The sequence below is a fragment of the Rhincodon typus genome, chromosome 19, assembly GCF_021869965.1.
Source record: "Rhincodon typus isolate 14 chromosome 19, sRhiTyp1.1, whole genome shotgun sequence".
NCBI lineage: Eukaryota > Metazoa > Chordata > Chondrichthyes > Orectolobiformes > Rhincodontidae > Rhincodon > Rhincodon typus.
The window spans coordinates 43,964,970-43,991,021 of NC_063350.1; the positions used below are offsets into that span (position 1 = coordinate 43,964,970).

The 26,052-nt window shown below is 39.9% G+C and overlaps 1 protein-coding gene across 4 annotated transcripts; it reads right to left on the reverse strand.

Annotated features, from left to right (window-relative positions):
* Window positions 1-528: 528 nt before the first annotated feature.
* Window positions 529-21,968, reverse strand: LOC109934099 (aurora kinase C-like). 4 transcript variants are annotated; one of them, XM_020532924.2, is made up of 10 exons: window positions 21,843-21,894; window positions 20,965-21,169; window positions 20,124-20,180; window positions 15,673-16,009; window positions 10,065-10,122; window positions 9,170-9,361; window positions 6,466-6,604; window positions 5,197-5,345; window positions 2,326-2,500; window positions 529-1,594 (listed from the first exon to the last, which is right to left on the reverse strand). In XM_020532924.2, the coding sequence occupies exons 3-10, from the start codon at window positions 20,163-20,165 to the stop codon at window positions 1,406-1,408; spliced, it is 1,281 nt and encodes a 426-aa protein (XP_020388513.2). In that variant the 5' UTR covers window positions 20,166-20,180; window positions 20,965-21,169; window positions 21,843-21,894; the 3' UTR covers window positions 529-1,405. The 4 variants fall into 4 exon arrangements, with proteins under 4 accessions (XP_020388513.2, XP_048464258.1, XP_048464259.1 ...); XM_048608301.1 differs by lacking the exon at window positions 20,965-21,169 and having other exon boundaries at window positions 21,843-21,967; XM_048608302.1 differs by lacking the exon at window positions 20,965-21,169 and having other exon boundaries at window positions 21,839-21,926.
* Window positions 21,969-26,052: the final 4,084 nt, after the last annotated feature.

The window sequence follows — 26,052 nt, forward strand, 5'->3', positions numbered from 1 at the left end:
TTGTTCTGCACTTAATGTAATATTGCAGTGAATTTGGGGGAAATTTGAGCTTAACCAATTCCAAGATAGTGAGCAAGTTCCATTTTTGGGCACCATTCTTAAACTTCCCCCAGTAACTCATTTTTACATGGTTCACACTGGAGACCCTCCATTTTAAAAACAAATTGGGACAGGAAAATGAAAATTGCTGGTGGTTGTGGCAGGAAGGTCCATTGTTGGACAGGTACACTGAAAAAGAATTTGCAAGTCTTATTACCGTCAGCAATCATGTCTCAGAGCTCATTACATTAAGCTACATCTAGCACAAGTGCACTTAAAGGGGCCTTCCAACAGATTCTTGTTATTAGCATTCATTTCCCCAGCATCACTGCTGCCTGATCTCAACTCATGAATTACAAAAGTATGTCCCCATTTCAGATTATCACAATTCAGTTTGAAAGAAAGTGGTCTTGAGATACTGCAAACACCCCCAGAGGGGATCAATAGTATAATTGCTGAAGAAAAAAAAGGGGCCAGAGGAAAATATGATTTCAAAAAAAGTTAGGTTTTGTTTATTAATTGTATGACAAGATCAGCTTCATGGATATTGTAATCATAGCTTTAAGGAATACTTCTAACTAGAAGAAATTTAACTGGAAAATTGATATACACAAAATAGGTGATCCATAAACTGCATGCAAATCAAAACTCCTGTATATCTAATCATTGATCCAATCCTGGACATTTTTTGGCACAACATTAAAAAAGTATTTTACACATGCAGTTTAAAGATTACCTCCCTCACTATCACAAGTACAGTGACAGAACAGGACATCACAGAAGTTACTAAACATCAATAAAGGTATTTGTACAACCTGGAGTGTAATTAATTTATACAATTTACACAGTCCAAGGAACAGACCACAATTTTAACCAGGTGCAAGGGAATAGAATCATAGCATCTGAACCACTGCAAGCAACAGCAACACAAATGCCCTTCTGATCTCTAATCCAAGTTAGATCATATTACATTAAGATTAATACTTTTAAATACAACAGTTTAAATTCAACTCAGTTATTAGCACAAAACTTGGAGTGGCTCTAATTCCATACGTAAAGCGACATTGCGCTTGCAGTTGTGAAATTCAGATTCACAATTTGGGTTGTGTTTTGTTTATTTTATTCAAAAGTGAAAACATTACAGCATGCATTCACTAGTGGAAACAAATTGTGAATTCTAAACAATCAGATTTTGATATAGTACAAAGAGGTAAGTTAAGAATTCACCAATTCTCTATTAGCCCGCGTCATCTGCTGACAGGAAGCAAGATTCCAGCACTCCAGACAATATGGTGGCTGCAGGCACTCAGAAAATGGTTATTGCACTGCAAAGTCTCAATCAATACATTTCCTTCACCTTCCTGGTTTACAGATTTGGATCAGATGGTGTCACAGGTTCCTTCTTTTGGGAGGCTGATTTAACAGAGTGCTTGACTACCCAAAAATGTTCAAGCACATCTTTCAAAGGTAGCCGTTGGTTCGGGTTATGCTTCAGCAACCTAGTGATTAGATCTTTTGCGCCCTCCACTACAGAGGATGGAAATTTAAGGTCAACCTGAAAAAGATACAGCACAAAATATTTTGAGAGAGATTATGTAGGCACAGTTAAGCAATAATATGTAACTACAGCCACTTGTGTCTCTCGTAAACAGTATTTCACCCAACATTTTCCTCAATACATTTTTCATTTATGAAATTCAATTCTCTATCCTCTCATACTATCCAAAATTCTGATAAGACAAAGGTCTTAATTATAGCTTGCTTGTAGCTGGGCACAAAAATGATGTGGGTATTTGTGCAAATCTCGAGTCTCAGAGGAAGAAGATTAATAAGAGCCAACACTACTCTTATGCGGCCAGATGGACCAACCTGGATACTCACAGCAAGTCCTTTTGCTAACATTCATCCTATCTAGGAGAAGGCTACAAGGAGGGATAAATATCTTCCTCCAAGCTATCATTTTAAGCTGCAGGGAAGGAATGAAGTGCCTGGTTCAGTCAGTGGATTAGTTAGCAACTCTTCTTTCTGCTCATCAGGGAAGTAAATAGTGCCATGTTTTGAGAAGGTGATCATCTGGACCTCAAAAGGTGTGAAGTTAATCTTTCTATTAGATTCAGATCCTACAAAGTTAAAAATTTTAAATTTAGTTTCAAGTCCTTGTATGCGCACACAGATTTAGATGCAAACATATCCCTGCTGAAAGCAAACTGGACTACTTCAGGACATTTGGTTCAGCTTGAAAGATTAGCAACCTCCAATAATGGCTGCAATATTCAGGTCACTTACTTTAGAAATTCTCCGAAAGGTTTCTTGACGATCTGCTGCTTCAAATGGAGGGTGACCCACTAAAAATTCATAACAAAGAACACCTAGACTCCAAAGGTCAACTTTTTCATCGTGCATTTTCCCCTCAATCATCTCTGGTGGTAAATAGTCCAGGGTACCACACAATGTTGCTCTTCTACACAAAAGAAAACAAAAAGTTTGAAGCACTCATTTCATCATGCACTATTAATCTAGTGTCTCTAGCAGTAGTCAGTTTTGAGACTGTTGATGTGGAGTACATTATTGACTTTCAAAAAGATATTCAAAGTGCCACAAGGACTTAAGAAAAGTTACAGATAATGGAATAAGAGAAAAAAGGAACACAGTCACAATGTGGTTACAAAATGAGTGAGCGATTACACAGGAATAGTTAAAATGGTATTTTAAAATGAAATGAAATAGTGGAAGCTCCCTTGTGCAGGTATTGTGACTCTCTTTTCACTGACCTAGATTTTGGTATTCAGGGTAAATTTCAAAGTTTGAAGACAACTAAACAAGAGCCTTGTAAACTGAAGCTTCAGAAAAAGGACAACAAATTGGGGGGAAAAAAAAGTGAGGTGATAGAAATGCAAGACAGCATACAATAAAAAAGGGTATTAATGGGGGAGGGGGATGAAACTTTAGTTATACAGAAAGATCAGAATTTAGGAGTTATTTTCCTTAAACAGAAGGCCAAGGACACTTGAAACAAGTTTTCAAAATCGTGAGGCATATGGCCAAAGTAGATAAAAGGAGAATAACCACTTTTAAAAAGACACCATTTTAAAAAAGGTAAGCCCCCTGGTCATTGATCCTTCCACCAACCGGAAAGGTTTCTTCCTGTCTATGCCCCTCAATTTTACACATCAAGCATTTCTCCCAGTCGCCTCTACTCCAAAGGAAAACACCACTGTCTAGTTTATGAAGAGAGATTAGATAGACTAGTCTCTCTAGCGCAATCACATCCCTCCTATAATACAGATTCCAAGACTGCACAAATACTCCAGCTGTGGACTAACCATGAATTATGCAGTTCCATCACAATCTTACTGTTCCTCAACTGTATGCCTCAGCTAATAAAGGTAAGTATCCTACAGGCCACCTTAACCACTTTATCTACTTCTCCCACTACCTGTAGGAACCAATGGACGTGCACACCAAAGTCCTTATTCTTGTTGCTCCAAGTTCCTACCGATCATCATTTATTTCTTGTCCATTTGGCCTGCCCAAGTGCACACTTATCTAGATTGAATTCCAGTTGCCAATGATCAGCCTAGGTCCTCCTGTAATTCAAGGCTACCTTCACTATTCACCACCTCAATTTTCATATCATCTACAAAATTTACTGATCAACCCTCTGACATTCAAATAAGAATTATTTATATACACAAACAGAAATAGACCCCCAACACAGATCCCTGCAGAAGCCCACTGACACAGGCTCCCAACCACACAAAAAAAAAGCTTTCTACTCGCCAATTCAGAATCTAATTTACCTTTGCTATCAATCTCCCTGTCTAAGAGCCTTGAAGTCCAAGCAGATTACAAAGACATTGCTCTCATTTGCTCACCTGGTCACCTCAAAAATCTTATCAAATTGGTCAGATATGAGCTCCCCTTAACAAATCCATGCTGACCGTTCTGGATGAATCCCTGCCTCTCCATTGATCCCATCCTTCTCTTGAGAAGTGGTATCACATTTGCTATCCTCCAGGCCTCTGGCACTGCTCCTGTGGTCAGAGAGAAGTATTAAAGTTGCCAGTGCCCCTCCTATTTCCTTGCCTGACTCAGCATTGATACATTTCATCTAGCCCTGGAGATGTATCTAAAATTTTAAGCCTGCCAGACCACGTTAATTTCTTTAATAATTAGTTAGCCTTTATTATAAATCACAGGAAGTTGGTTGTTTTGTAGGAGACCCACCTGTGAAGGGAAGAATTGACATTTTAATAGTTTGAACAAGTTGTAAAAACTGAACTAAGCAGGCCTGAATGGTTTGTTCCTGATAGTCATTAATTACCCAGCTGCAGAGACATTGATGAAACAGACATGCAAGAGGCCACACTACCCAATCTCAAAAGATATTTAGTGAGACCACAGTTAAAACCTTTGGACTTTACAAGCATACCCTGAAGTGCAAATAGTCCCAACACTCAAGTAAACATCATTGCTGTATTATGTGGCAAGACTTAAAATTTCTAATAGTTCACTTCAGCCAATTACACATGCAAGATTATCATCATTTGCCAGTATGGTCTCCTTTGCCAAGTACCCTCAACTCACTTAAGTTATCCTCCACAACAGGTCTTTCATTTGAAAGGAATCCTGTTATACACATTTCTCTCTAAACTTATTCTTAACATTCCCAGTCAGTGATCCGTGCACGAGAATAATCTGTTAAATGCTTGCTATCATCTCCCACTGAGACCTGCAATTAGACACCCTTTCAACCCTAACTCCCAACTGACTTTGCAGACAGAAGGTTTCATGGAGCATTCTATTGGTTTTTGCTGAGGACTATTAACATGAGATTCTTTTCTGGTCATGTGGAATGCAGAGATCCAGAATCACTGAAGCAGGTCAATGTGCAGAAAGAAAAATCTATAGACTTAGATGTTTGATTAATGTGACAGAGAAGGAAAACTTGCAAGCAGCAACTATTTCCAATCAGTAGGCACAATTATACTTTCTAAACCTATTTTATGTTCAGCAAAAAAAAAATTAAAATGTGAGCACCAAATTTGCTGGGAAACCACAAGACTAAATAGGAAAAATCTCTCCTAATATCAAAATGATAAAAAGGTTAGTCTAAAATTGAATTCATGCAGCTAAAATGTTTTATTGCATCAGTACCTGGACGCTGGAGCATGCACAGACCATCCAAAATCTGCAATCTTCAACTCTCCATTTGCTCCTAGTAATAAATTCTCTGGCTTAATGTCTCTATGAATCACCTTCTTTGAATGACAGTATACAAGTGCATCAGCCAGCTCAGATATATACTGCAAAAAGGAAAATGTTACCAAATCATCAGGTAGTACTGTTGAAATCAAACCTAAATGACTTATTGGTTATGTGCTTACAGATCCTTGCTTTTTTAATGATACAATAGGCTGTTACTCTAAAGAGCAGCTCCTTCCAAATATTTACTCAAAAAAAAACACCATGGTTTGCATATTAGATTTAGTTCTTTAGAACTGTCTCCATTTCTTATCCTCCCATCCGTTACTTGAATGATGTAACATTTAAAACTAAGTTAACCATTTTTTGCTGTATTCTCTCAATTTCAGCTCAATTCTTTTCAAGCTGAACAATCACATTTTTGAAAACCAAATAAAGCCACAAGTACCATGGTGTACATTGATGGAATAAATAGCACACAGCTGCTGCAAAGTGACAATTTTGTTGGCTAGGTCCTATAAATAGGATTGGCATTTCAAAACCATACAAGTCTTGAGGACCAAGTCCTGTAATTTGTTGCCAGAAATGGATGGAATTTCATAGTAGATAGACTTGTTTAACTGCAAGTCACATTCACCAGAATGGTTTGCCTAGTTGCAGTGATTTAACAAAAACAAACAACACCCAGGACCATCATGTATGCAGAGTGAAATATTTAACTGCCCTCTCCATCTCCTCCAAGCCCACTCAGTATTTACAGCATTCCAGCATCTATAGTATGTTGCTTTTATTTTAATCTAGTCATGGATTGTTTGAACAAGTTCATTTAGCTCCAACCAAGTGTGTAACCACCACACTCTTCATTGTATTTAAAATCTGTTGTTTCAAGCTATTGATCAGAAAAAGGAGGGCAGGAATAAAAAGAACTTTACAAAGCACTTCAGCATTGCAGACTTTAGTGAACAAATAGTGTAATGTAATGTGATTTGTTAAAAAAAAACTAATCATGTTACTAGAAGTAGTCAGAGACACAGGTGATACACTTCAACAAAGAAACAGTTGTTTCAGGTCATATGTAGAAAGGCATTAAGATATACACAATGAACAGAGTGTCTCATACTGGAGGAAAAATTGAACTGCATAACTGTAATCCTGGCTTGATTGATTCACATTGGACACCAACACTAGAACACCTCCCAAGAGCAAGTAATGATCTCATACCGTAGCACTTCTCCCATCATCAAACTTTCCACATCGCTGCAACTCTTTATAAAGTTCACCACGGGGAGCATACTCCAGGATCAAATAAACTCGAGATGCATCATGGAAGTAGCCAAACAGCCGTAAAATGTTAGGATGCCTGTCGAAATAAAAAACCAATAGGGTAGGGAACACTTAGTCATATAGCTTCTGAATATTAAAGTGGTCACTTCTACAGAAAACTTGTCACTTCATAGGAAGTCAAAATAAGCACACAGAATGGGTCCCAATTTTATACAGGGACCATCTTAAACTGGCGTCTCAGTTGTGTCAAAAGGTCAACCAGTTTCAAACCGAAAGCTATGAATTGGTTTATCTTTGGAATTTTTTTTTTGGGGTGTGGGGGTCAGTGTGGAAAATGGTGGTGGTTGGAATCAGAATGAAGATTTAACATTTTCTAAATGATGCTGTAAATCACAAATTGAAAGACGACATTGGAAGGATGGTAGGGTTCGTAGGCCTGTGAGATAATTACCCATTTCAAAAATGTAAAAAGTCAGACAGATTATTTCCTCCCAACTACAGATACTGAAACAAGAAATGGACCATAACAGAAATTGCTGGAGAAATTCAGCACGTCTAGCAGCATCTGTGGAGAGAAAGCAGAGTTAACATTTCATGTCTGGTGGTCCTTCTGAATGCAGTGGCATTTCAACACGGATTGAAAGTTTGGCCTGTTTCTAACCAGTATTGACCATATAGTGGAGATGTTGCCACCCAAGTTTAATAAACCTATTAATAAAGTCAGAAAGCCATGCAGAAATATGAACTTGTAATTTTTAAACATGTTTTAGAATAGGGAAGCATACAACACATTAAAAAAGTGTATTAATACTTTAGAGCCAAGCCTGGTCAAAAAAAGGACCAGGAAGAAAGCAACAAGTTTTTGAGTTGAGCAATTTTTTTAGCTCACTTGAAGCACAAGTAGCTTTGTAAACAAAGACAGCTTGATGAACCATCTAGAAGAATTTGTTTTCAAATAGTTCAAATGTTAAATGGTTTAAACAACTGCATTATATAGCACCTTTCAAATGGCCAATAAAAATTCAAGTGAAATTTACCCCCTGACCAAAAAAGGTCAATTACTCAAAAGGAAAACAATTTTTTTTACTTGTATGTAGTCAATGTAGTTGTCAAGGACTGAAGGCCCAAGTAACACATTCAGCAACTTCCATCTACCACCATCGTTCTACTGCCCACCTAGAGGGTACATTTCTGGCTTTCACTTTGACAAAATGAAAGTGGTTGATGCTAAATGTAAACAGAAACATTGAACAGTGCCATCAAGTGGTTGGTACTGATAATGAAAGCATCAAAAAAAGAGAGTTCTCAAACTGATGCACCAACTTTACAGAAGTGGAAGCTGACAGCAAGTATTATCATAGTTACGAGGACTTCGGAGGAAGGGTCACCAGGCTGAAATGTTAACTGATTTTTTTTCTTCAGATGCTGCCAGACCTGCTGAGCTTTTCCAGCAACTTTTGTTTTGTTCCTGATTTACAGCATCTGCAGTTCTTTTGGTTTTAAAATCCTAGTTATGTTTATCTCTGGTTTTATATGTCACTTGCTGGGTTATTGTCGATCCGTAGATGCCCTTCTAGAATGCGGCAGCAAGCTAGCTTCTTCACTTGCCACAGTCCATTTAGTTTAGACCAACAATACCGTTAGGAAAGGAATTTCAAGATTATGATCCAGCTACAGTGAAGGAACAGCAATAAATTTCAGGACAGGATGGGGAGAGGCTTGAAGGGGAGCTTGCAGGTTGCGTTCCTACATATTGCTGTCTTTGTTCCTTTAGATGATACTGGTTAGGGACTTGCCTGAGGAATTTCTGCAAGGGTGTCCTGGGGCAGAGATGACCAACTAACAACCACAACCATCTTCTGTTGATTATAGGTATGCCCCTCTAGCTTATTTAGCCTTCTAGCTTTAAAAAGGAAAGCTTTGTGCAATGCTAAAGTTAACATAATTGTACTGTTGCACATTATGAACTTCCAATTAATATTTTGGAAATTGAACAAAAGACTTGATAAAAAAGCCACCCAAGGGAGAGTTAACATTTTGCAAGTTATAGCCACGTTTCAAGATGGAACAGAGAAATAGTGCAGTCACTGGCCTTTCTTGAAACTATTTCAGAAAAAAGAAAGAAGATTACAAATTGAATGTGTCATTCAAAAAAGACACTAGCTATCTCAAATATAGGGTATGAAATAACTTCCTTGTCATTACTATTTTGTCTGCTTTTCAAAAACTCCAAACTTTTAAAGACGGAAATTTAAACCCAAAGCAATCAAACTAGCTGCAAATCAGCTCCCAAAGCAATAAACAGCAATGCTAGTTAAAGGGAATACAATTGCTGTCAAATTCCATCTCTGGGCCAATATATCGAATTTCAGAAAGATCTTAAGGCCAAAGGAAAAGGTGCTATTTATATTACTAATTCTCCATATTAACAGCTATATGCTACTAATAAGATCTGGCCCAATCTTAAGGAATGGTCATTTGACTGTCCATACTATATAAAAGCAGACGACTTTATTTGCAGGCACATTTCTCTTAACAATAATGAACTAATACCTTTGGACCACCACACAAAGAAATCATTAGAATGCCCACTATTTTCCTTACACCCCATTCTGTCCCCTCCACAAAAATAGTAACATACCGGAGATGAGATTGGATTTCAACTTCTCTTCTGAGTTGGTGTTCCACACCAGCTTTCTCAAGTTGAGATTTAAAAAGCACTTTCAATGCCAAAATAAATCTGGACTGTCGTTCACGGGCCAAGTACACATTGCCAAATTTACCCTTCCCAAGTGGGCGTCCAATTTCAAAGTCATCCAAACACCACTGCTTTCTAGAAAAGATAATACATTGGAGCATTATGCTTAATATTTTTATATTTTCAGAAATAAAAAAGGGCCAAGAAATATTGTATTTGTTTCCTAAACAGAATTCAACTGGCAAAGCAATTAATTGCTAAAATTCCTGCATAACCTAAATCATTGATCAAAACAATGTACATCTAACCAGTAAAAGTACTCTAAAGAGCTGAAGTGTGAAAATATGTTTGGTTGAACTTGCTCTATAAATTGTTAGATTTCTTAGGATATTAGAAAAAAGTCATTAAAGAAAGGGGCCACTATTCATTTCTCCTAATAACCTGTAGACATTACATTCATAATAGCTTGATTATCAGACTACTTGTGACAATCTTAACTTGGATAAATGATTACTTAGTCCAACATTTTAAAAAGGTAACCACAGCCTGCAAAATTAGCAAGTATGGAGGCCCTAAATACTTAAAGATATGCCCTACGTGAAAGGACTACACAAACACTTTCCTCTACACTGGAAGGAACTGGCTTCAGTAGGAAGACAATTCAAGGAAGTGATGAAATGATCAGATCTGTCAATTTATGACTGACTGGAAAGAGGCACCAGGATGGTGGAATTAAAAAGTGGTGATGAATATTGGTAGAGGAATTAATAGAACGTTTTTCCAGAGTAGTGAATTTGAAGAGAAGTGTTGAGATTAAATAAAAAGGTTAAAAACTCACTTCTTTTTCTTCTCACTTGCACTATGACAATCAGTTGATGCACTCTCAGTAGTCTTTCCTATTTAATAACAAGAAGAAAATGAATTGACAAAGCTGTCAGAGGTTATCCATAGCAAGAAATTGCCATTTGTAGTTTTAAAAAAAAGGAAAAACAACAACAGACTCCAGGTCCCTTTCCTAGCAATAGTTGTCATTGCGTGTAAACCAGAAGATACCTAATTCTCTTGCACTGGAAATTATAGATAGCAGTAACTATTGTTTCTTGCTGCAAAAATCTTATGGTTAAGCATTCTATTCAATGATCACTCCTGGGACTCATATGCCGAAGTCTTGTTTGTAGTGACAGAAGTCCTCTCCCCCAATATAACAAAAGACCAAAGTCCCAGCTCTTCCCTCCCTACTCAAATTACAAATTCAAAATTAGAACTAATGAGATTTAAAACTAGTTTTTATGTACAAAGGATGATGCATTGTTGAGTCTGCCTTCATATATCAAAAAGCTAATATTTTGGGATGAGGCTTGTCGGATACTTAACTTTATTTTCCTACATTGAGGTGATGAGGAGATGGTCTGGTGGTAATATTGCTATACTATTAATCCAGAAACTCAGTTAATATTCTGGGCCATGCAGATTAATGAAATTTTAATTCAATTCAAAAATTCTGGATTTAAGATCCTACTGATGACCATGAAGTCATTATCAATTGTTAGAAAAACCTTGAGCGTCATCAACACCCTTCATCACCACCTGGCCTGGCCTACATGTGACTCCAGACTCTCAGTAATGTGGTTGACTCAACTGTCCTCTGAAATGGGCTAGCAAACCACTCAGTTGTAGCAATTTACTACAAAATCTCAAAGAAACACAGCTGGACAGACATCAACCTAGGCAAAAAAATAAAAAAAAAAAGACAAACAGCACTGTCAACCTTGTAAAGTCTCTTTGGTGACAGCTTGGGGGGTGGGTTGTTGGGGGCTAGTGCCAAAATTGGGAGAGCTGTCTCCCAGATTAGTCAAGCAACAGCCTGACCTGGTCTGGAATGATATATCATTCCATGAGTGAGGCGCAGCATGGTGGCTCAGTGGTTAGCACAGCTGCCTCCCAGCGCCAGGGACCCAGGTTCGATTCCAGCCTCAGGGGACTGTGTGGAGTTTGCACATTTTCCCCGTGTCTGTGTGGGTTTCCTCCCACAGTCCAAAGATGTGCAGGCTAGGTGGACTGGCTATGCTAAATTGCCCATAGTGCCCAAGGATGTTTACGTTAGGTGGATTAGACATGGGGAAATCAGGGGAGTGGGTCTGGGTGGGATGCTGTTTGGTGGGGCGGTGTGGACTTGTTGGGCCGAAATGGCCCATTTCCACACTGTTGAATCATTCTACGACTATGTCCCAGATACCACCATCTCTGAAACATGTCTTGTCCCACTGGCAGGACTGACCCAGCAGCAATGGCAGTACAATGCTATACATAGTTGGGAGTTGCCCTGGGAATCCTCACTGACTCTGGACACAATGAAGTCTCATGGCTTCCCAAGGAAACCATCTGCTGGTTGCCATCTGCATGTGCCACCCTCCCTCAGCCAACGAATCAGTACTCAGTGTCGAGCACCACTTGGAGGAAGCACTGAAGCCATAAAATGTACTCTTGCTAGTGCACATTGAAATTCCCCACCTAAACAGCTCAGCAGCAACACTACTGACCTAGGCCAGGACCTAAAGGACATAGCAACTAGCTTCTGTGGCAGGTGAGGGGGGAATCTAACAAGACAGGATAAAACACACTTGACTGCATCCTTACCAATCTACAGGCTGCAGGTAGATCTCTTGGTCTACAACAGCATTAGTAAGAGGTGATCACCTTGTGAGTCCTTATGGAGTCTGCATCCCACCTTCAATTGAGAATATTGTCCACTGCATAGAGTGGTACTATCACCATGCTAAAGGAGTCAGATTTCAAACAGATCTGACAACTCAAGACTGGGCATCCATGAAGGTTGTGGGCCATCAACAGCAGGATTATACTCAACACAATCTACAGTCTCATTGCTTGGCATATCCCCCACTCTGACTATCTGATCCCCTTGCTTGATGGTAGAGGTTAGGAATACTGCACCAAGTAACTCATCTCCTGACACCCCAAAGCCTGCTCACAATCTACAAAAGGCACAAGTCAAGAGTACAATGGAATACTCAACTTGCTTGGATGAGTGCAGCTCCAACAGCACTCAAGAAGCTGGGCACCAATCAGGACAAAAGCAGCACAGTCTATTGACATCACATCCACTCCCCAAAACACAGTAACAAATTTCATTAGAAATGTCCGAGGATAATTTTGTCATCATTGATAGATGACGCATTCACTAGTGGCTGAAACTTTTTAACCAACTGACTTCTGGAATTTCGTGTCCTTGAATCTGTCTTGCTTCACCCTCCTGCACCCAACTCTATCAAAGTTGCTATTTCATGGTCTGACTTAATTTCTTTTGAAAACTTTAAAAGCATTATTGCCCATCCAAAAATGCATTGCAGAAATTCCCAGTGATCCTTAGACGTACCTTCCAAACCCACAATCACATCCATCCAGAAGGACAAGAACAGCAGATACATGGGAAACATCATTTGCAAGTTCCTCTCCAAGACACACTATCCTGACTTGGAAATATGCTCCTTCACTATCACTGGATCAAAATCCTGGAATTCCCTCCCTAATGGTATTATAGGTCAACCTACACAGACCACAGCAATTCAAGGCAGTTCACCAAAACCTACAAGGGCAACTAAGGATGGGCAATAAATGCTGGCCAGCACTCAAGAGACAACTGCTAGTGGTATTTATCACTGGTCTGTTAACAGAGACAGAGACAATCAGGTAATGTTTCGGAGTCCAGTTTCAAATCCCACAACAGATGGTGCAATTTGAATTCAATAGAAATCTGAATTTATTCTAATTATGACCATGAATCCATTGCCAATTGTCACCAATGCCCTTTAGGGCAAGAAATTGGTATCCTTACCTGGTAAAATCTACATGATACCAGATTTACAGCAAGGCAGTGATTGACTCAATTGCCCTCTGGGCAATTAGGGATGGGCAATAATGCTTTTAAAGTTTTCAAAAGAAATTAAGTCAGACCATGAAATAGCAACTTTGATAGAGTTGGATGCAGGAGGGTGAAGCAAGACAGATTCAAGGACACGAAATTCCAGAAGTCAGTTGGTTAAAAAGTTTCAGCCACTAGTGAATGCGTCATCTATCAATGATGACAAAATTATCCTCAGCCATTTCTAATGAAATCTAATGTAAGCTTAGCAGGACAGAGCTCATTGGGTTAACATGTTTAGACTATTACAGACTTGGGAACAAGAAACTTTATGATTTAGTACCCAAATATGAATTAGTATATTGATTGGACATCTGTATCTTGGACTTTAGGAGATAACACTACAAATGGAATATTTCCCTGCTGCAGCCAGAGATCAAGCTGCTAGACTGGAGTCACCAAATCTACATCTTCAGAGTGGTCACATGACTGAGTTTGCTGGGGCAACTAAAGCAAAAAAATCTGGAATTAAGAATCTACTGATCACCATGAAATCATTGTCAATTGTCAGAAAAACCTGTCTCGTTCAATAATGTCCTTCAGGGAAGGAAATCTGCCATCCTCACTTGGTCTGGCCTACATGTAGACTCTAGAGCCACAGCACTAACTGACTCAATTGCCCTCTGAAGTGGCCTAGCAAGCCTTTCAGTTGTAGCAATCCCTACAAAGCATCAAAAGAAATGTGACCAGATGGATCACCTGACAACAACTTAGGCACCAAAAAAAGACAATGGCAGAAACAGCCCTGTCGATCCTACAAATTCCTCCTCGCTAACATCTGGGGGAATAGTACCAAAAATTGCGACAGCTGTCTCAAACTACTCAAGCAATGTTCAGCATTTCTGAAGAAGGGTCCAGACCCAAAACGTCAGCTTTCCTGCTTGGCCTGCTGTGTTCATCCAGCTCTACACCTTGTTATCTCAGATTCTCTACCATCAGCAGTTCCTACTATCTCTCAAGCAATGGTCTGACAGTCATACTCCGAATCATATCTTACAGACAATGTCCCAGACACCATCACCATCCCTGGATATGTCTGATCTCACCAGCAAGACAGACCCAGAGGTGGCGACACAGTGGTATGTAGTCAGGAGGGAGTTGCTGTAGGAGTCCTCAACATGAACTCTGGACCCCCATGAACTCTCATGGCTTCAGGTTAAACGTGGGCTAACTACCACATACTGGCTTTCCTCAGCTGATGAATTGGTACTCAGTGTTGAGTACATGGAGGAAGCACCGAGGATGGCAAGAGCACAAAATGTACTCTGGGTGGGGCATTTCAATGTCCACCACCAAGAGTGGCTCAGCAGCTATACTACAGATCGAGCTGGTCAGGTCCTAAAGGACATAGCTGCTAGACTGGCTCTGCAGCAGGTGGAGAGAGAACCAACAACAGGGGATCTGCCAGCTGCAGTTGCATCTGTCCATGACAGTAATCGATAAGAGTGACCACTGCACAGTCCTTTGAGATAAAGGACCATCCGCACATTGATAAGAACATCCACCAAGTTGCATGGCACTAGTTACCCAACTAAATGGGGCAGGTGACCTTGCAGATCTAGCAACTCAAGACTGGGCATCCATGAGGTGCTGTGGGCCATCAACTGCAGCAGAATTGTATTTTAGCACAATCTGTAGCCTCATGGCATGCCATATTCCCCCACCTCAGCCATTATCAAGCCAGAGGATCAACCCTGGTTCAAGTGGAGAGAGTGCAGGAAGACATGCCAGGCGCAGCACCAGGCATACTTGAAGTTGAGGTATCAATCTGGTAAAGCCACCAAACAGGACTACTTGCATGCCAAACAACACAAGCACCAAGTGATAGAGCCAAGCGATCCCACAACCAACAGATCAGATCTGAGCTGTGCAGTCCTGCCACATCCAGTTTTGAATGGTGGTGGACAAATTAACTAACTCATTGGAGGCAGCTCCACAAATACACCCATCCTCAATGATGAAAGAGCCCAACATAGTGCAAAAGAGAAGGCTGAAGCTTCTGCAATCTTCAGCCAGAATCGCCGAGTGGATGATCCATCTCAGCCTCCTCCGGTGCTCCCTAGCATTACAGATATCAGTCAATAATCAGCCAAGTTGGATTTGTCCTGCTGTGCACACAGGATGTACCTGGTCAGATTTTCTAGCATGTCAAAACAGGTGCCAGTTTTATAGCTTTAGTGGAAAATCTTGGCTAGGGGCAATTTTTGGGATACATAATACTTATAAGTGAGTTTAAAAAACATATAGTATACTCAGTGAGAATTAAAATGGTTAGGTAATTTGCCCAATGTCTCAACTGACTGAATCTATAATTTTGCTTCAGTGATATTTACCAGTCAACTTTGTTCTGAATCTGCGTAGTCCACAGAACATTGCTGAGGAAGGCATTAAATCAAATAGTGGATCAATCCCAAGATCTCAGAGCAGTTTGGTTAACTTCAAAACCAACAAATATTGTAGAACACAAATGTACAACAAAATTAGCATTGTGTAAAATTGTACGTACCATCACTTGACACCTCAGCAGGTTGTACATTGGTTTGACTTTTAGGAAGTTCAGAAGTCTGTGGACCTTCTTTTTGAAGAATCTGTTTCATTTGAGAAGGCACTTGCAATGTCTGCTTCACTTGATTTGTTACTGCCTGTTTCACTTGATTGGTTAACACCGGACGCTTGATTGGAACTGAATTGGCAGACAGAACCCGTGTTTGAAGCGGTACACTTTGCTGGCCCGAGTTAGAAGTGGACACCATATGTTGTGCTGACAAACTCCCCATAGGCGGTCGATTCTGAGAATTGTGTTTTGAGTCTACAACACGTTTTGGACCATCCAAGGCTGGCATCTTTTAAAGAAAAGGAAAAGAGTGGCTTTTTGTACAAAGGCATCCAAACAGTTGTTATAAATTTTCCTGTCACTGACAAATACTCCATCTCAGTGAGTGTATAGTTTCAGAATGCCATATAAAAATAATCCAGAGATCATTCATATGTCTGCTTTCACCCCAGTCATTGAAATACATGTAACTACAAATTAGTTTTCTTGATTTTATTGCATGTTTCAGTCTGTTGGAAATAGCTAATCTGCATCTTAGTTCCAGAGAACTGCATACTAATATTGGCATTTGGATTTTGTTATTAGTGCATCCTAATGTTTGGGGCCGGGTGGGAGGGAAGGGGCACAGGATAATCATGTATCACCAACACCAAGTACAATCATGGACAGGTGGGAGTCAGTCTAACCCCTCAGCCAGGTGGGGTTTCAGATACCAAGCCATATCACCTCAGTAGTGCCCTCTATTAGAAAGAACATCCACATTATATCTGTTTGAAGATGCAAAGTTAGTACAAGCCAGTTTGTTTCAGCTAGTACTCAGCAAAGCATTAAATAATTAAATTCAATTTCCTTAAATATTGCAAATTACACAAGACAAAAAAGCTGGCTTGTAGTCGTGAACGTCACATTTGCAACTGCGAGTTGAGTACTCTGACCTAGTGGATTTCTTGGTGACCACTTGCCATTGATAACTTCTAGATATGCTTTTCCTCATGAGAAAATATGGTGTATGGACACCCTCACTTGTTTTCACCCATGGGAGGAGACTCATCCTGACAATCCTTTCTCAATATGCATAATTTTGTATCTTTAGTATCATCCTGGTAACATCACCTGAATCTTCAGTGGCTCTATTTTCATATAATGGTGACTAGAAATGCTAAATACTCCAGACATCAACCAAGGTTTAATGATTATCATAACTTCTCAGTTTCTTCTAAAACGTAAAACCTGGTGCTTGCTTTACTTTTACGTCCTTGCAAAAAGTTGTCAAATGTTAGTGACTGGTATGTGTATTTCAATTCCATTGTTTCACTATACCTTTTAAGGCAAGTTCCCTGTTCTTTCTACCAGCATTATTTTGCTTACCTGCAGTGAATGTCTGCAAGTTAGCACCTGGCTGTAATTTTTGGCACTCCAACTATCCTCCCGAGGTTGGCACCAACCAGAAATGTCAAAATTGTAGTTTTGATTCCAAGTTCCAAAGCACCAAATATAAATTGTGAACAGTAATGCCCTAGCACTGATCCTTGTGGAACACTACTGAACAGCTATGTTATTTCTACTCTGCTTTGCTTCTTTAAGCCAGATCACAATCTATTTGGCTACTAGTCATGAAATTTTACACTAACTATTCAGCCTATAAATGGGACATCCTAAATTCAAAAGCACTTTTGAAAATGCAGATAAGTTGCATCCATTGCATTCCTTGGCTACTCTGTGCTACCTCTAAAAAAAAAGGAAAAAAATACCATTAAACTTTGTCACAAAATCTGCTTTTTTGATACCAGAGAGAAATTTAATAAATCAACATTCAATATTCTATTATCTCCATTTATAAGTTCCATTATTTTTTCCCAGCAGCAGCTTTAAACTAACTGGTCTGCAATTCTCAGGCATGTTCTGTATCCTTAATAAGGAAATAGGGGGATTAGCCAGCCTCCAGTCCTTTGGTACGATAATATTGAGTTATTAAAATATTGGAATAATTCCTTTGGTATCTTTTCCCATATTTTATAATACACAGTTTGTTTAATGAACCCTTTATGTGCACTTATCTTCCCACCAAATATCATAACCATTTGTTTCAACTCTCAGGTGAATACCAAACAGTAAATCCGAGTACAGATTAAAAGACAATGCCAAAGCTTTTCATCCTGCACTCATCAGAACAAATTTTCAAGAATTCTGGTTTAAGAGGAACATCACAATGGTTCATAACCATGGATAACTGGCAGACATATTGAACTTTTATTTGCAACAATTTTTAGAAAAAAGTGTACATACTACAAAAGAAAGAAACTTTTGGGTATTGCAATCCAGTGACTGTCTGAAAGATCCATGAATTGTCACTAGTCTCAAAGGAGAGACTAGAATGTCACAACTGATGGGTATCAAGGAAGCTTCCAGAAGAGGACTTCAAGAAATGCACAGAAAATTTAACTATAACCCCTATTAGTTCTCAGACTGTGAACATGAGGGGAGAAGACAGAAACTTGGATAAAGACAATGTTTGTGTATTCTTGAAAGTGGAAAGCAACACCAGGGATTACAAAGATAGTAGGAACTGCAGATGCTGAAGAATCTGAGATAACCAGGTGTAGAGCTCGATGAACACATCAGGCCAAGCAGCAGAGGAGCAGGAGTATTTTCTGAAGAAGGGTCTAGGCCCAAAACGTCAGCCTTCCTGCTCCTCTGATGCTGCTTGGCCTGCTGTGTTCATCCAGCTCTACACCTGGTTATACCAGGGATTACAAACCAGTTTCAAATCTGGTTTGTGGGTGCTATTGGACAAAAAAGGTACATTGCAAGGGTCACAAGTGAGAAAACAGTCATCTTTGATTTAATTGGCAAAATAAAAAGGGAGTGTCTCTTTTTGGAAACCAGAAGCAAGCATAACTGAAGTCAGAAGCCGGACAAAAGCCTTTTCAGTTAACTTAAAGCTAAATCTCAATCAACTGCTTATTTACCAAATATGTTATTATTATCACCCATATTAACTGCCACAACTTCAAAATTCAGACACCAACGCATCTGTCTTTTATAAATTCTCTTTTCTGGACTCGCTCCAAATTTCTAATCTATGTGCACGTGTTACTTTTTCATGGAGTGGGGGTGTGCTGTGAAAGTGAAAAAAAAAAGGGGAGTCAGTTCATTCCTCCTCAACCAGGAGCTCAATAATCTGGGGTATCATGTCTGGATCACAAGAAATCTGGAAACCTCACCAAGTGACTGATAAAAACAGAAGTCCACATTTACATGTGAACCAATCCACTCTTATGAGAAGAGGACTCATTCTTAGATGTATTGCCTTACAGAATGCAATTTTTCAGAAACATTCAGGTTTTGTATTACTGAACAATTTCTAATCAGGTACTGGATCCACTGTTTTGTCATTTATACAAGTGATTTGGGTGTGAATATAGGAGGCACGGTAAGTAAATTTGCAGGTAACACCAAAAGTGGTGGTGTGGTGGACAGTGAAGGTTGCCTCAGAATACAATGGAACCTTGTAAAGATGGGCCAAGGAGTGGCAGATGGAGTTTAATCCATATAAATGCAAGGTCCTACATTTTGGTAGAGCAAATCAGGGCAGGACTTACACATTTAATGGCAAGATCCTGGGGAGTGTTGTCAAAAAAACCCTTAGAGAGCAGGTTTATGGTTCCTTGAAGATGGAATCACACGTAGACAGGCTAGCAAAGATGAAATTTGGTATGCTTGTCTTCAAAAGTCATTGCACTGAGTATAGGAGTTGGGACATGTTGTGGCTGTACAGGACAATGGTGTGGCCACTTTTGAAATGCTGTATTCAACTCTGATCTCCTTGCTATAGGAGGGATGTTGATAAACTTGAAAGGCTGCAGAAAAGACTTACAAGGATATTGCCAGTGTTGGAGGGTTTGAGTTACAAGGAAAGGCTGACTAGGCTGGAGCTATTTTCCTCTGGTGTGTCAGAGGCCAAGGGGTAACCTAATATAGGTTTAAAAGGTCACGAGGGGTATGGATAGGGTGAATAGTCAAGGTCTTTTCCCCCAGGGTAAGGGAGTCCAAAACTAGAGGGCATAGGTGAAGGCAAAAAGGGGGAAGATTTAAAAGGGACAACTTTTTCCACAGAGGGTGGTCATGTATGGAACAAACTGCCAGAGGAAGTGGTGGAGGCTGGTACAATTGCAACATTTACAAAGATATCTGGATGCATATATGAACAGGAAGGATTGAGGTTTATGGGCCACATGCTGGCAAAATGGGACTAGATTTATTTAGGATATGTGTTTGGCATGGACAAGTTGGACCAAAGATCTGTTTTCCTGCTATACATCAATGACTCTGACTATTAAGTTATTCAATAGTTCATCTCCATCATAACCAATAATTAATATTTCAATTGGCAGCAAAAATACCTTTCCAGCATGTCCTCCTTGGCTTGCAACCTTTTTTTCCATTTGTAATCTAAAATCCTGCAAGTAGAAATTAAGAAGTTATTATACTGTATTAGGCTTTTTATAATATTCTTCTATCTGGAAGACAGGTAGATGAAGGCTCAAAATTTCCACTGCAGAACTTAAGTTATTTGAAAAGCTATCAAAGCCCAAGTCACAAAACTATGATTTCCTCAATTCCAAGTAGAGGCAGCTCTGGGTAGCAGCACCAAACACGTACAGTTTCCTGGAGAATTAGTTTCTAGGTCAAAACCCACTGTGCATCTGTCTCATTGAAATAGCCAAAAACGAAATCCTGTGTGCTGGAATGCACCCACACAAGAACAGAATTAAAATTTAAAGAGATCCATTTATGCACACACTAGCAGTTAATAAAAGTCACCATTTTCTCCCTGTAAATTTTCTCACTCCTCACATCCATGAAGAGGGTTGCCCATCCATAGCATTGCACTTGGTGGGTAGAGATGGCACAAATTAGAAAACATTAGAAATACAAATGGTTCAGGAATGTATAGTGATGCCTTCTGCATTTTATTGCAAGGGCTTGAATAAAAAGCAAAAACAACTACTACTGAAAAAAATCCCACAAAACAGGACCACCTCACACAAGTTAAAGTCTCAACAGCAGCCACGTTTCATTATGCTGAAAAGCATCCTCCTACCCCCACCAACCCAGCTGGTCTGTGCTGTAGCAGACTTTTTTTGGCGATTAGCCAGCATCAGCACCACTGAAGACAAAAGTCTGCGCAGTCACTGAATGCTAAGAGTTAACTCTGCTTTTTCTCCACAGACGCTGTCAGACCTGCAGAGTTTTTCCAGCAGTTTCTGATTTTGTTCCTATGCATTTTTCACGCCAATCTCCACACAAGAGTAAAAAGAGACAAAGTGCAGTTTATCACTCAATCTTGTAATTGATTGAAGTTATCATGCAGAATCACGAGTAATACTGGATGAACGCCAACAAAACTCAAAGAAACGAATTTCCCACGTAATTAAATTAATCCAGCCTAAGAAAACAAAAAAAAAATGGGAGATTACGTCCCACAATGTACCAGCAACATAAACTTCAGCTCAAAGAGCAAAACAAGTGAAATTTTCTCGGCACCCATAAATACCTCCGATGTGCTCCTTCTATTTCTAACAGAGTAGCCAGTATTTATCACTGGCCGAGTTAATATTAAGCCATTAAGAATTTGAAAGGCTAAGTTATTTAACCAAATCCAAATACACCACAATGGATAGCCACCAAATCGGATGCTACATGGAAAGATCCCAGTGAAGGAGGAGTTATATGGTGACTCGACATTTGGGGAAGAAAGGGCTGACCCCTTCCAATTTGCCATCCCCAGTTTGACCCTGACACACAAGTTAGGGCCTGATTGAGGGGGGAGAAGGGGGAAGGGGAGGACGGGGGGGAAGGGGAGGACGGGGAGGAAGGGGGAATTCTGCCCCACTGCCCTCTCCCTCAGATTCAGGTGAGATTGGAGCAAAACTGGAGAAGGCTACAGCAAGGCCCCAAAGGCACGGGGAAGGGTAGCCAGATCACGGTTAAGAACACAGACCATTGCGGAGTGGGAGGCCTTTTCCAGCCCCAGCACTGAAGAGGCGACTAACCAAAGCCCTCACCTCCATTTCTCTCTTCCCCCCCGGCCACCCCCTCCTTACAATCAGCCTACCTACCACTCTCTTTGCCTATCTCACCGCCCGCTTCACTCTGCTCCTTCTACCGTTTAAATTCAAATCCACCGCACTTTAACCCATTTAACAGAGCCCGCACTCCAATTGGACGGCTCCTGCCCGTCGCTCGCTCGCTATTGGCGGTTCTTCAACGGACTGTCGCAGGCCGACGGTTTACGTCATCGCGCGCTCGCGTACTGTCACGTGATGTGCCGGCGTTCCCTTTATCCCAGCCTGGAAATTGACGCATGCGCAGAGTCAGAGGTGTCAGGAATGTGTGAATCAAATATTGCGCAAGGAGGTTATCTAGGCCTTTTCGTTTGTAGTTTTCTTTAAAGCTGATGTTTACTTAGTTCTATTGTGTGTTCTTTTCCACCATATTTTAAATATTTATCTTTATCAGTTACATTTTTTAAGCTATTATGGATTTTGCTTCAACTACAGTTTCTGGTAGGCCAGCCTCCTTTCCTGCATGAAAACAGAATATCTTAAACTGCCCCTTTCTTTTTCCTAAATATCTATCCTTTATTCACTACTCAGTCAAAACGTTGGTTTTTCTAATTTTTAGCTAGGCTTATATGATTTTTAACATTAAATTTGAAAGGAAGAACCAGGAAGATATTAATTTAGCCCTGGTGGGATATAAATTATTTTACTGTATTTCCTTATGATACAGGGTCATGAACCTGAAGCCTTTACTCTGCAACTCTGTACAAATGACTGCTGAGTATTTACAGTTTATTTTTGGCTGTGCATTATGCCTAACGCAAGGTTCTTAATTTTGTATCATAATCACAGTATCCTAGAATCTGAATGTAAAGAACTGATATCAAACAGCTTTGCTTTAATTTTGTTTCTCTCCTGCAGTGGAATGTGACGTTCTTCTCCTTATCTATTCAAATCATTACCATTTATAATTGTTACCGGGTATACGCTCCCTGATTATTAGTTATGTGCCTGATCTGTTAAATATAACAATAAACTGGCAGAGATATTGCACGTGACTTTATTTTGTTATCTTTGCATTCATGAAGGATTTTACAGGCTTTCATAAGAAACTGTGACAATTTATAAAAGTAATTAAAAACTGAAGCCTGTATGTGTTCATCTCATCCTTTGCACGATTTGTCAGATTTATGATCTTTCCTTGCAAGGGAGTTGGGGTCGTATAGGGTCTGATATGTTGCTGAGTACAGGTTGGTATAATGCCTGATACCAGTGGGTTTTGTCAGTGTTTTAGCTGCAATTCAGTGTACCTGAGTGTGGGATTGGAACCTAATGTGTGAATATCAACATCAGAGAATGCATCTCCCTTTGACTATGGGATTAGTTTACCTTCCCATCGTCTACTGAAACTGCAGCAGGAGGATTGCAGAAACCCAAAGGAAATGGCATTTACATTGCTTGCACTTCTTTTGAGGGGCTTCTGTGGCTCTCCCATCAAAGTTACACTATGGTTTAAAAAATCTCCTAAGAACCCGTCTTTCTATGTTTTTGCTTCAATACAATCTCGAATATCCCAAATTAGATCATGAAGGGAAGGTTCATGGTGGATCCTGGGGCACGTATGTTATCCTCTGCATTCACAGGAACGTACAAATAAGGGCAAGAGTGGGCCTGTCTACATGACCATAGCTGATTCTCAATCTCAACGCCATACTACTGCCCTCTCCCCACACCCCTTGTGCATTTAGTCTTGAGGAATCTATGTCTTCCTAAAACACATTCAGTGACTTGGGCTCCACAATCTTCTATGGTAGAGAATTCTGTACGTTCATTATCCTCTGAGTGAAGAAATTTCTGACCATCTCAGTCCAATATGGTTTGCCCTATATGCTGGAATTGTGAACCCCTTGGTTGGACATGACCCTCCAACCTCCCCTCATCCCCCACCAATCTCTTTTTCTCACCCCCAACCAGGGAAACCTCATCTCTGCATCCAGTCTGTCCAGCCCTGTCAGAATGTTATACATTTCAATGAGATCCTCTCTCATTCTTCCAAGCTCCAGTGGCTACAGGTCTAGTCAGCTCAGTCTCTCCTCAAAAGACAAAGATGCCATTCCAGGAATCAGTCTGGTGAACCTTTGCTGCACTCCCTCTATGGCAAGTATATTTTTTTATGTAAAGAGATCAAAGCTGCAAAGAAGATGCTAAGTGTGGTCTCAACCAACCCATCCATTGCTTATGACACCTTTCAAAACACCAGCAATTAATCTGAGGTGCATGTACTCACTACCATCAAAAACATTTGATAATGTGGGTGACATCAATATAGAATATGAAAGGTTTCTAAGTTTTGTCGTTTCATGATGTTTCAATAATTTGTCTTGCAAAGTGACATCTTTACAGAGCCTGCAGAGAATGAAGGGCTGCAGGTGTAATAAGGTAATGGAAGAAACCCTCTGTTGTGAACTAGAAAAATATGTGCACCTGTCACACAAGAGACTGTCTTAGCTGAACATATATCCTCATCATGTCTATACTTAATACTCATGTCCATATTCTTACCTTTCAACACAATGCATAAAACTATCATTTATTTAACATTTTATTTTAAATCTTTCATGGAATGTGGGCATTGCCCATCTTTTATTGCCCATGCCTAATTAAAAAGGTGGTGGTGAGCTGTCTTCTTGAACCACTGCGGTTCATGTGCTATAAGTAGACCCTTAACTAGGGAGGGAGTTCCAGGATTTTGAACCAGCGACACTGAAAGAATGACAATATATTTCCAAGTCAGGATGGTGAGCGGCTTAGAGAGAAACTTGAAGGTATTGATGCTCCCATATAACTACTGTCCTTGTCCTTCTAAATGCAAGTGGTCGTGGGTTTGGAAGGTGTAGTCTAAGGAGCCTTGGTGAATTTCTGCAGTGCATCTTGGAGGTCGCACATTCTGCTACTACTGAGTATCATTGGTGGAGGTAGTGGATGTGGTACCAAATCAAATTTATCCAGGATGGAATCAAGCTTCTTGAATGTTGATGGAATTGCCCTTATCCAGGCAAGTGGGAACTGTTCCATCACACACCTGACTTGTGTCTTTTCAAAGGTATCAGGAGGTAAGACAGTCCCTGCAGGACTCTTAGTGTGTTAATTTGGCTAGTACAGTTAGGTTTCTGGTCAATGGTAACCCCCAGGATATTGATAGTGGGAAATTCATGTTAAAACCCATTTCCAGACTTAGACACGTACACTCAGCACATTCAGCAACTAGGGTGCAACTGTATTTTTAAATCTTCAAAAAATCCACCCCTACTACTTCTTACCACTGTGTTTGATCTGTGTTGTGTTTGACGACAGGATGTGATGTATGTTTTGATCCTAATCTGGTGCTTCGTTGAGGTGCTCCCTCAGTGACAAGATTCTGTGAGGTGGCTTACTTCTGTGTGTTAATTATTGAGTTTCCTGAGATTGAGCTGACCCAAATCTTGTAACAGTTGAGAGCTATATGGTACAATGTATAAGCAAAGTTAAACATTGGAGCTTGGTTTTTCTCAGTTAGCCACAGAGAGAAAAAGGATGGTAAGTGTAATGCAGCAGACTTCACAGTCAATATACAGTAGAAGTTTTGATACAGACCAGGGTATCATGACATAGAAATTTAGTATGGAAGTAGTATTCAGAATTTTCTGAGAATGTAAGCATAATTTTTGAACAATTAGTCCATGTAAGATTCCAATGTATGGAAGATAGTGGAAAGAAAATTCAAGTTGTTGTAAAAGCTTGGGCCAGGAAGTATTTTGACCTTTGACTGATTGAAAGCTTGGAGAAGCATTTTTCAGCTGCTGAGCTCCATAATAAGGCATTAGCAAAAATGAAGAAGTGTTCTGTTTATTACATTAGCTAAAGGGTTTCCTGCTTAATAAACAAATATGTCATGTATGAGGGACATGTAAGTTTTACAATACAATGATGGAGTAATTGTAGACTAATCAGGTTGGCTAAAGTTAGCCTTCACCCTTCTCTAGAATAAACTAATCAATAGCACAAGGCCATATCCAAAAATGTCTTACAGATCAATTGTTAGAGCATAAGACCCTTAATCTCAGGGTCATGATGTTGAGAACCATATTGACCACCATGGTTTTTGTTTAAACTGGAGCTCTTGTGGCGCAGTGGTAGCATCCTTACCTTTGCTTCAGAAGGCCTGTGTTCAAGTCCATCAGCTTCAGAGGTATGCCATAATATGTTTGAACTAATTGACTAAAAATGT

Coding starts and splice junctions, on each gene's coding strand:
- LOC109934099 (XM_048608301.1), bottom strand. CDS start 20,165: ATGGAAAAAAAGGTTGCAAGCCAAGGAGGACATGCTGGAAAG. Junction 16,010..20,123: donor AAGGAGGACATGCTGGAAAG/GTATTTTTGCTG, acceptor TTTCTTTAAAAG/ATGCCAGCCTTGGATGGTCC. Junction 5,346..6,465: donor ATGATGGGAGAAGTGCTACG/GTATGAGATCAT, acceptor TCCTTTTTGCAG/TATATATCTGAGCTGGCTGA.